Below are 12,989 nucleotides of genomic sequence, written 5' to 3'. Positions count from 1 at the left end.
TTTGATGTATTTTCTGAGGTTCAGCGTATGTTAGATTCATTTATAGAGTACTAACTTAACACATTAAGTTAGAATAATTTAAGAAGAATTTCTATTTCTTTATAATATTTTAAGTTTATAAGACAATAAAAGATTATATGAAGCAAAAATATTTATTTAACCATTACAATAGCTGTTGTAATCGTAACATTGTATTAATTAATATTAACATCAAAACCAATTACCTTAATACTAACTTTATATCTTGCAAATTCCAAAAATACAATCATATATTAATCAATAATTTAACAAGCAATAATCAAATTAAAAAAAATTATACTTTATCACAAAATTATATCATACCTTAAATGTTAACGCCTTCACTTATTTATCGGATCACTTATAAGCCTCACTACAAATCACATGATTCACAACAATGAACAGAAAAATCAAACTACCGTCTTATTTAATATTAATGTTATAAATCCAATTCAAAAATAATTTAAATCTAATTATTATTATTACAGAATTCATTGAAACATAAAATATATAATGTAAGCGTTTTTTGTATTAGCATTTTTTTAGCATTAGCAGCCTGTAAATTTTCCCACTGCTGGGCTAAAGGCCTCCTCTCTCTTTGAGGAGAAGGTTTGGAGCATATTCCACCACGCTGCTCCAATGCGGGTTGGCGGAATACACATGTGGCAGAATTTCGTTGAATTTAGACACATGCAGGTTTCCTCACGATGTTTTCCTTCACGAGATGAATTATAAACACAAATTAAGCACATGAAAATTCAGTGGTGCCTGCCTGGATTTGAACCCGAAATCATCGGTTAAGATGCACGCGTTCTAACCACTGGGCCATCTCGGCTCGGTTTTTTGTAATCATCTAATTATTTAAAAATTTCTTACTTAATCTGTCAATTTCAACGATGCTTACATGGCTAATAGTTTTTAGTTTTAAAACACCTTTTTAGGTCAACAATGTTGTACAAATTAAACGTCAGACCTTCCTTTTATAACGTTCTTATTCGTGGAAAACGTATCAAAATTCGTGGAATTAGCAAAAGAAAGCGGAGATAACGACAGAGGCTAAAAGGGTCATTATTTTATTCTATTTATAAATTGAGACATATATTTGAGAATGATAAGAAAAATAGTTTCCTTTCATTTAAAAATAATACTTTGTCTATTTCTCCTTCAACTTAAGGGGAAGATCTATAAGACCATGGTCACACCTGCTGTTCTATATGGATCAGAATGTTGGGCTATAAAAGGGATGACTGAAAGACAATTGCATGTGGCGGAGATGAGAATGCTGAGAGGAATGTGTGGTGTTACGCGAATGGATAGAGTAAGGAATGAGTACATAAGATGAAGTTTGAAAGTGGCACCGGTAACCGAGAAGCTATCTGGAAACCGGCTGTCTTGGTATGGGCATGTTATGCGGAGGAATGAGGACCATGTTGTGATTGAAAATGGATGTGGATGGATATAGAGGTAGGGGACGACCAAAGAAACGATGGATGGATTGTGTGAAAGACGATATGGGTAGAAAGAATGTTACTTGTGAGATGACGTCCGACAGAGAAGTATGGAAGAAGAAGACATGCTGCGCCGACCCCAAGTAAAATTGGGTTAAGGGCAGGAGGATGATGATGTGTCTTTGTCTATTTATGTATTGCTGTAATTCAAGGTAGGTACTTAACGTTGTTTTTATAGGAAACAACAGATATTTCCCAGCTAACAATTTTAAAATCTTTTAACATGAAATCGAGATACTTGGCTCAGATTTTAAGATTATCATATAAACAATCCAACGAGGTCACCAGTGAATAAAATTGGCTTGGTAAACTTTTGAAGATAAATCTACAGTAATATCCGTACATCCATAATTATTTAAAAATATTTGAAGGATAATGGTGTAGTGAAGATAACTATATTGAAATGGTTTTCTATGTACGTGTTTTTTTTTTCTTGCATCCTACCTGCAAATCGTTGATTTTTTTTTTATAAATAACAATTAATATTATTTTATCAATATAATATTGTTTATTGTTATTATATTGTATTTTGTTATAATTAATTACAATATTTAGATATCGAATTTTGTATTTTAAAAAAAATAACGAAATTAAAAAAAAAACTTCGGAACGGCATTGGATATAATAAAATTTCTAGCACTAAGTGTTAAAGAATAATACCATATCATTTTTAAATGGATTCATTCATAAATTGTAAAATAATTAAATAAAATTACGAGAATATGATTTCGAATATAATATATAAGCAAATATAGTATATTTCGAATATAATAGATGGGAATCTTTTTTTAAATTTAATTATCCTCTATTTTATATTGTTCTTTCATATTATCTAGCTCGTTAAAATCGGTATTTCTTCATCGTCATTTCTTTCGAGAAAAATCCGCCCGCTCGACAATTATAATCCTATCTGTATATCTATATATATTGCATCGAATATTATTTTTTCACTCACACTATATTAGTCTTCGTCTTTTATTCGCTTAGAACTTTCGTATAAAAAATAATTTCTAATATCAAAATGCAAGCCAAAACTGCTTGTAACGCGCATGATACAGTACAGTTATAACTACTTTTTTAAAATAAGTTCTTTGTTTTTGACTGTTCTATGACTAGTAATAGTATAAAGAGAGGACTTGGAGCCACTTTGGACTTTTTTCATTTGAAACATGTGTGTTTACTTACGATGTTTTCCTTTTCAACCTAAAATCCACCACAACACCAGTAATTCTTTAGTCCGCACAACCACACTGTGTGTGTTCCGAACAGATACGACTTGCGAACCTTTAAGAATAGAACGTACTCATTTCGCAAAGGCAACGCAACAGACAGTTTGTCCACAACACCTTAAAAAAAAACCATATAAAAACTGCATCGACTGTCAAGTTTGAACCTCTGACCTTCGGCTTCAACCCAATAGGCCATCACGGCTCATCGTTAAAAGTTGTAACTGATATTTTAGTATAAATATAATATGATGCTACTTTTTTTTTTTTTTTTTAATTACAGTATTTCGCCCGACATTATGTCAATATAATCAAAATTAATTTTATTTCATCATATATATCTTATGTATATTACTGGTAATATTCCGGAGTTTATTAAAGATACTGTATCAAATATCAATTCATAATTGATGAATTAATTTATTTATAACCACGAGATTATTATTTATGAAATGGAATGAGTGAATATATTAATAATTCAAAAGCTGGATAATTTTGAACATAATAAGGAAGGAAGTATTACCAACAAACTTAATCGGTACCCAGTCAGTCTGTGAAGCCGAGAAGGTACATTTATGGAAACATTTATTTACTTGGCAGTAGTGCTTTGTTTAAGCCCATCTGGGTAGGTACCACCCATTTTTTTATTAGCATTAGCAGCCCGTAAATGTCCCACTGCTGGGATAATGGCCTCCTCTCCCTTTGAGGAGAAGGTTTGGAGCATATTCCACCACGCTGCTCCAATGCGGGTTGGCGGAATACACATGTGGCAGAACTTCGTTGCTTGCCTGGGTTTGAACTCGAAATCATCGGTTAAAACGCGTTCTAACCACTGGGCCATCTCCGCTCGATGACTGTTGGTCATTATAAATACTCTTATACTAAACCAGAAATTAATTTATTCTAGTACGCTTTTATCGTCAACTGTATACTTAGACACGCTCACTCATTAATATGCATAATCACTCACCGCTAATGAATGCACTCAGCGAAGGTTGAATCACAGACCACCATGACTGTGTTTGCCACAATTTGCTGCTTCATGGCCTGTATTTGGAATAAATTACACGAATTACAAAATCTGATTCGAAATTTAAATATAGCATTTTATGAAACATTTAGAGCAGATCTATTTTTTAAATGAGGTATCAGTTGCAAGCTTCAATGAAGTCGAAGTTTTAAAAAAGTAATCACAGTAATCGTTATAAAACGTCAGAAATATTTTCCTCCTAAAAAAATAAAGTGGAAACTGTAAAGTATACTAAAGCTAGTTAAATTAAATCATTAGATATCAATTCTATTCAATTATATAAGTGCCTTTTAACATGTGCACGATCACCTTACCGAGGCGTAAGTTAACCAAATTCATACATTAGCACTTTTAGGTCGCGGTAAACTGACCGAACGCATGTTAAAATGCACCAGTCTTCAATTTGATCTTAGCGAGCTGATTGAAAGTTCATAAGCAGCACACCTAGACAAATTATTATTAATGATTTATTTATAGATTGATGTACTTTTTGAAAATTGCTTTAATATATAGGTACATATATTATATTTTTCAACCACGGCTTCTAATGCTAGTCGTCTTTTATATATCTGTTTTATTGATGTACTTTAGAAATATTGAAGTCGTAAATAATAAAAGCGTCTATCTGTTCGTTGGAACGGCTTTAGTGCTCTAAATTATTTACTACTTCTAAGTGGGTAGGAATCCTGCATTCCTTTGTCAATACAATGTCGTAATAAGTTTTCTTTATGGATCCACAATACTGCGTATTGGATATAAATTGAAATATCTATCTTTTGATTCCGATGTCTGTCCATTCGAAACCGTAAAGGTATGCACCATTTATATTTCTGTTACAGTTCTGACGGTATTATCGTGACGGTCGTCAGTATTAAAATGTCCTAGATATTGATACAATTCTAGTATAAACAATTTTTGATTAATCAAATATCGTTGTAAAAAAAAAATGTTCTTTTTAATTTTTACCCGAGAACCAATCTTATTTCACAATCACTATACCTTTGCCTTGTGTACCGTGAAAAAAAAGAAATTACAATTGAATAATAAGTGTCAAAATGTTCGAGTAAACCGGAGTTGATAATAGATTTTCGAACTAAGTAAATCTTCTCGGGGTCAAATGGTATTTTTAATATTGAAGGTTACGTAAAAGTCTAATTATTAAGATTGACGTCGCTGTTAGTTACTATAACTCCACGCATCCAGATCCCTTAATTCATATCTTAAGGTTAACACGAATCCAGATGTCTGTAAATTTAGAATAATAATAAACAATATACGTACACTCCTGACGTGGCCTCTACTCTGATTCCAATAGTAGTTGTTTTCAATATTACGTATATTATACGCAAAGGAACGTAAGAACTATAAATATACAGATCTGAAGAGTTTATTTCGTTGAGAACCGAGATATCCGAATGGTTAGGAGCGTGCATCTTAAGCGATGATGTAGGTTCAAACCCAGGCAAGCACCACTGAATTTTCATATGCTGTATTTGTGTTTTTAATTCATCTTGTATTTGGCGGTGAAGGAAAACATCATTAGAAAACCTGTATGTGTATTATACCCATTGTGCATTGGAGCAGCGTCATTAACTATAAACCATTTCCTCAAAGGGAAAAAGGGTATATGCCGTACCTACTTTACTTTTGTCTGTTTCTCTGAGCGCTATAGTATTAGGATTTAGAAATACCATTTGAAATAATACTTTGAGTTTAATAGCCCATTTACTGAGAAAGGGTATAAATACATACATAAATGCCAACAGTAAGTTCGTTTATTTGTTACGCTTTCACGTCTTAACTAATCGACCAATCAATTTTGCATAAACCTTGTCAGTGGGTACTAAAATAACAAAGGACATCTATTAACCCCCCCCCCCCCCTAATTTTATACGGATAAAGCCGCAGGCGGACACTGTTTCATTACAAACAAACAGTAGTGTTAAGTAATAAAATTTCAAATCCCAAGCAGGAGGTATTTGATATTAAATATTATTTATATTTTACTCATTTCGAAAGTATGTTCCTAATAGATAAGATGTTATCAAGGCGTTTATTGATCTAATATATATTTAATATGTTATAAGCTGTTAGAGCAATTGGCGTCTGACCTTCGTATCTAGAACGTACGATGAATTAATAAGCTTAATCATATCACCCTAGGTTGGGTTATAATTACTTTATAATCGTACTAGTATTATAAATGTGAATGTTTAGATGGATGAATGTTTATTAATCACGTCAGAACGACTGAATAGATCTGAATGAATGAATGAACCTGACTGAATGAGGTACAGAGATAAATTGTAGTCTGGAATAGTGCCACTAGTACAACAATTTTAATATATTAACTTCTGCGTCTATAACTTACAATTCGACTTTTTACTTACAGAAAATGTATTGTCGAAAAGTTTTCATCGATTCGGATACGATCTGAAATTCCATTCTTACTGCTAATAACGTGAGGTATCTATTTTTCCTGATCGCTTGAAATCACGTGAAATGCCAAAACGTTAGGATGTTTAAAGTTGTAGTGAACAAAAGTTTTTTTATTGTTATACGAGTACTATTTATAATCTCGAAGCTCAAGATTCGAAATATTATTCACAAAGTTTAGTTATAGTTGTGTCATAATACGTTAAACATATATTTATAATGATATATATCATTTTCAAACTTATAACAAAGGGTTCCTGACTCCGCCGCAAAGTTAGTACATCCTTCCTGTGACAAGGATTTCGTTTCTCTACTAAAATTCCGTACATAATTTTTCTAACGCAACGAACTATTTGATACTTTTGTTATCGAGTTGGGTAAATTAATTTTGAATGTAGATATTATATGTATCTGAAACACCAAACTGTATCCGCCGATTGTGTTATCATCAGCTTTTTGTATTGCGCCCTACTGTGGAATAAATTTTAACGTCGTATTCACGCCAATTAAACACAAAATATCTCTTTACTTCGAGCCATTGGGTAAATTATTAATTTTAAAATATAAAAGAGCCTCTAGCGTTTGTCTGCCTGCCCTGTGATTGATTGAAACATCGCGGAGAAATTGTAGGATAAACAAACAAAAACAATTTTACATAATTAAATTCTATTAATGTTTGCATAATAAATTTATCGTCAAAATAAGAAAAAAAAAAAAAAAAACAAAAAAAAAAATACGGAATTGAAATTGAAAATTTGAAATTCAATTTAATCGTTTAAGCATTGAATAAATTTCAATTTAATTTAGCGTTAAGCAAATTATCTCAAAAGTGTTAATCCCATCACAATTTCCGTTAACTCGTTCGTATGTTTGTAACATGTAAATATTTACCCGCTTGCTTTTAACCCTATTAGAATTGATAATTCCGGGAATTAATACTACTATGTCGAAATGAAATTTATATAATTGAATTTCATTATTCACTAACATATTGTAGTTTTGTTTTGATAAATAATAATGTTTTTGAACTCTTGTTTGATTTTTTTGAAATATTTATAAATGTTTGTAAATTGTTTTAGTAACCATTTACAATAAACATATTTGTATAATATGAACATTAATTGATTGATCTGATTGAGTATTAACGTTTTTAATTCTATGGACGTTGAGGTATTTATATTAATTTTATTTTTAATAACTGATTGATTAACACGTCAAAATTATGTTGGCGTATTTTTTATGCTACTAAAAAAAAATTACCCGCGACTGATATTATAATGTATGCTTAGTGCTTTACCTAAATGAATAAAACATTGAATATTAAAAAATAATTAATAATATATATCTTTGTTTCAGGGTCAAACGCAAATCTACAGTGATACTATAAACAGATACTATGACTTGATCACAAAATAAAGTTGATCATGTCGTGTCCATTCCGCCGAGCGTCCTCACAACACCAATTTGCAAATGGCGGCGGTTCCGGTAAAAAGGAGTTTCGGTCTCGGCAGTCGTCAGTTCACCTTCCTGGTCCGGAAGAGGAGGTGGGGGACAGTAATACCCTCACACTGAAACATCTGAGCGAGGCGTTGAAACTCTTGACAGCACCGTCGGTAAGTGCTCCGTTTGTTGAAATAATATTATTCGATACTTTCATAGCTTCGAGTTTGAAGATCGATAGACAATGTCGTATGTGTCTATATACATTAATAATGTATATTTTAACTATATTATTATCAAACCAGCTGAGGAAACTCAGTTGTAGTCTGGAATAAGGAAGCTGTTAATATTACACTTTTGATGTGGTATTATCTCAGAAATAGTTTAGATAAGTACTTCCCATTCATCAGATATTCTATCGCTTGGCCATACTCAATAGTGTTCTGTTCCGGTATGGAGGATGAGTGAGCCATTGTTACTACAGGTTGGTGGCGCAATGGTGTTTATAACCAAATGATTAATATAATTAATATTTCTGACAGCGTCAATTTCTATTGATGGTGGTGAGTACTTACATAAGCGTCGCTACATTTATCACAAAATGTAACTATTTGAGGAATAAAATTGATGGATCAATTAAAAATATAATAATTCAAGTATATAACATAAATAAAGAAGAAGCACTTTAATTCTCCGTTGAATAAATATTAAGGAAAATAAATACATTAAATGTTTTAATGCTAATAAAATCTGCTTTTATTTCTTATAAAAAAAATAATAATGTTTATCTAATGTTGCGGCCAACCATCCATTGCTCAACTTTAAACATTATGCAATAATGCCGAAATGGACGAATAAGTCTTCATTTAAAATTCTACTTTATTTTTCGTACCTACGGTTCATTTTTAACAAAATTATTCAGAACAAACTGCAGTACGAACTTTACCATTAAATCCTTACACGTAATATCTTCAAATTCCGCTTTTCAGACAAGTTAAGGCAAAATGTAATACATTGTTTTTTAAAAATATTTATTTCGTAGGCAACTTTGCTATGGAATATTACACAATATATTAGACTTTAAAATACTTTTAAACGGGAACATAGACGGCAGTGTATATTGTACGCGTTAAATTTAAATTTAGAACTACATAAAAAATACATTTTCGACTGTTGGACAAGCAAAAATAATTTTTTTTTTTTTTTTTTTTTATTTATTTATTAAACCAAAAGAACAATACATTAATAATACACAAAACGGTACAACAAAAACCACAGACGGTTTTCCTGCGCACCGCGGATTCAAAAGACGATAACAACATATTAAAATGATAACGAATTAACAATGAGTATGAGTAAAAATAATAAGTGTAACAGAAATACAAAATTGAGGGTAGAACTAAAATAATAGCTTTGTAATAATGGTCGACGCTCGCGCACTGAACTAGTTCCAGGAATTTACAATTTGAATAGCTACACTATACAGCATGTTCCACATAGAATTTTTTTAATTTGTTTTTATAATTTTTTATGTTTAATTGTTTTTTTATATCATTAGGGATTTTATTAATTAAAGTAGGAATAACATATTCCAATACTCGCTTGCCGTAGTTATTATTGTATTTAGGAATATTTAATTTTTGATTACTGACATTTCTTAATTGCATGTTATAATTATTAGTATTTATTGTTTGATTTACATTAAAATTAAAATATTGGTCTGTTAGTAGCATGAACTCAATTTTAATATTAACTGGCATTACCTTGCAATAAATAAATAAGTTGTGATAATTAGTTTTATATAAGTCTTTAATTTTTTTTGGTACAATTAATCAGATGATTCGATCGTGTTTTCAAATTTGAAAGTCGTAAACCCAAAGAGATATAAAAGTCTAGGATGTAGTCCAAAGAAGCTTAGTAAAATTGACAACTGTAGAAAAAATAATCACGTGCACCAGCATTATATTTCATTGTGCTGATAGAAGAAACGGTCAGCGAGTGTAGTCACAGATAATAAAATCTGAAATCTTTTGTATTGTAAAGTATTTCTTTCACTGTTTCAGAAGAGTGCAAGAAAAAACTTTATTTATAAAAATGTTCATACCCATCCTTCCACAGAGAGACGGAACCAAATTCAATCGAGTGTTTTATCAATTCGTCTATCTACTTTCCTGTTCTAAATGAAATTTTACGAAGAATATTAAAAGTAGACTACAATATTTTTTTTTCATTTATCGTGATATGAGGACTTATTCGTAAGTTCGTATTGACTAGAAGCATTATATTCCAAAAGAAAAATTCTAATTATGTGTCATAGCAATGGACAACTGGATCGATGATAAGTAATAATATCTGGGGTACTCGTATTATTTTGACAATATCGTTAAATTCTTCGGTCCTCTATCTTTTATCTTGACTGACTATTAACAGTCGAAACTACTAAGTCAATAAAACTGAAATTTGGAGCATATTATGCATGATTTATTTTATAATATAAAAATCCAGTCAACAAGATTTTTTGATTTTTTTTCGATTGATTTGAATTTATTTTTTTATTAATACACTGGCTTACTCAAATATTCTACTGAAATACAGCAATATACCATCGATAACGTTACTAATCTTATATATTATAGCCAGCCTAGTGCTCGATTGGTATTTAGTCAGTATTTACCCATATTATGTACAGAGTCAATGTCAATTCAGTCAATTTTGTTTTGATTAGATCGTTACAGAATTTGCTAAAGTGCAATTTTTACGACCAACCCATTTTTATGATATTGGCATGCGGACGGACAAATGGTCCGGGAAGTGGTCACCACCGCCCATAGACAGACGCTGTAAGAAATATCAACCATTCCTTACATCGCCAATACGCCATCAACCTTGGGAGCTAAACTATCTATATCCCTCATTCACCGTTCAAACCGAAATACAAATATACTAAGCATTGCTGTTTGGCGAAAGAATGTTTGATGCCCTACTAACAATTGATGATAAAGTCGCAGAGTACAGCTAGTATTACCATAGATATTTTAACCTTGACATCTTAACATAGTATTAGAGTTAGAAGCTATAAATATATATCTATAAATGGATTATATCTTACAGTCTTATGTTTACATAAACGTTATTACTTATTCATGACGACTTCTGAGGACGTGGAATACATTCCCATCGGCGACGAATGCGTAGTATTTATGTATTCTTATAATTAAATAGTTGGCGATCTATCGGTGCATACATTTCTTTTTATTTTTATTAATAAGGTAGAGGCACTGTTTTCATTGACAATGCATAGTATAGGATCTAAGATATTGCCCAATGTAACTATGCTAAATAATCCACACTTCAAACTTAAACAGAGAGTCTACTATTTAGCGATAAAATAACTGAGCGGAAAGAACCTACATAGACGAACTTGTACAAGGCTCCGAGACAAGTATAAATCTTCTATACATATAATGAAATTGGAGTGTGTCTTTTTAATAAATGCATATGTATGTATACACGGTACATATACCAAAATATTTTTTTAAAAATTTTGTTTGTCTGTCAGTCTGTTTGATCCGGTTAATCTCTGGAACGGCTGGACTGATTTTGACGGGACTTTTACTGGCTGATGTAATAAAGAGTAACTTAGGCTACAACAATAAATTTTTTCTTAAATTCAAACGCGCACGTAGTCCCGGGCACAGCTATTATAAAATAATAATCTCAAAATGAGGTAATCATTGTTATTAATATATCATTTGGGGGTTATTATAATGGATCCAATTTTTACTCCAAACTTTGGCAAGTCTTCTTTCAGGATCGTAGAAGTATTTCACGTTGTCGATTTGTTTTTATTTAATCTCGCATAATTTGAAGACGAATGATTACGACTCCTAACTATTTGATCTAATATATAATTTTGGTTTCAATAAAGCAAATTTATAGACTTAGAAACTAAGAAATGTTTTAATGGAAATATTTCTACTTGATTATGTCTTTGTCATACATATTTTTAAACGAGATACGAAGAACACATACTTCGTACTCAGTAACCGTGACAGAAATAAAACTGCGCCAGAAACATTACAATAAAATCAACCTCCATGCTTTCTCACAATAAACTCAACCACTTAAACGTGACTCGAGGACGCTGGCTGGCTGTGGCCCTCTGCCCATCAAATGCGACGACATTTACTTGGACTTGTAATATACACCTTAATTGTAAATACATTCGTAAAGTTATAGTACTATATAATTAAAATTCTGATGTTTTACGTTTCATCAGATTGATATTTAACTTGTATAAACATTTTTACTATCCATATCCACTTTTCACTATTATTAATCTATACATATAATAAAATTGGAGTGTCTGTTTGTAATATTAAAATAACCGCGTTTTACTAAATGCATATGTAATGTATACACGGTAAATATACCTAAAAAACATTTTTTACAATTTTTGTCTGTCTGTCTGTCTGTCTGTTTGTTCGATTTGACGGGACCGATTTTGACGGGACTTTGACTGGCAGATAGCTGATGTAATAAGGAGTAACTTAGGCTACTTTTATTTTAGAAATATAAGTAAAATAATAATAAAGTCACACTTTTTTATTAAATTCAAACGCGCACGAAGTCGCGGGCACTTCTAGTTCACAATTAAAATAAGAATCATAATAAATCATTTATATTTCAATAATATAAGCTTTATCAAATTTAAAAAAATACAAAAGCGTCGACATCGCATTAGAGGAAAAATTTACGACGTCTATGGATAGGCTTGTCTAAAAAACCTTTTGCAGAGTGAAGAGGCAATTTGGAGAGATTGCAAGATAGAGTGAAACAGAGGCAATGTTTTGCTTTTGGGGTATGAACATTATTCTTTCAAACTGATCGGCTTAACAGTGAAAAATTCATGAAATCTGTATAGTTCAGGGATTAGCTGTAGTGGAGAAATGCAATCTGCATCAGCAACGCAGATACGGATCTTTTTTATTTATTTTATATAGCAATTTAGTTTGAAATTATACTTATTTTGGTGTGTTATGATGAGAGTTTAAGATGCGCGCGCACAGTGTATATTTTGGGAAACATGATGAAGTTGCTCGGCTAAGCGTCTTCACACCTTATACTATTTTACAATGCCTATAATAGTTGGTTTTAATTATTATATAAGATAGTACAACTCATAAATATGGTTAAGTTTAATTATTCATCTTTAGATAAACGTAAAATCATTATTCAATAAAAAAACACGATGCTTGCCATAAATTGACAATTGTCAAAAATCTTCGACCAGTTCGGATAGAACTCTTCCTGGCAGACATCGGCGAAAGA

At 31.3% G+C, this 12,989-nt stretch overlaps 1 protein-coding gene across 1 annotated transcript in view; it reads left to right on the top strand.

Moving 5' to 3' along the window:
* Positions 1 to 7,587: 7,587 nt before the first annotated feature.
* Positions 7,588 to 12,989, top strand: part of LOC125072354 (head-specific guanylate cyclase) — a 72,725-nt gene continuing 67,323 nt past the window's right edge. The window contains exon 1 of the mRNA XM_047682964.1: positions 7,588 to 7,831. Coding sequence (XP_047538920.1) covers positions 7,643 to 7,831 — 189 coding nt within the window. The 5' untranslated portion in view covers positions 7,588 to 7,642. The remainder of the gene's footprint in view (positions 7,832 to 12,989) is intronic.

Source organism: Vanessa atalanta, chromosome 21 (genome assembly GCF_905147765.1).
Source record: "Vanessa atalanta chromosome 21, ilVanAtal1.2, whole genome shotgun sequence".
NCBI lineage: Eukaryota > Metazoa > Arthropoda > Insecta > Lepidoptera > Nymphalidae > Vanessa > Vanessa atalanta.
This window is presented reverse-complemented; position numbering and strand designations above follow the sequence as displayed.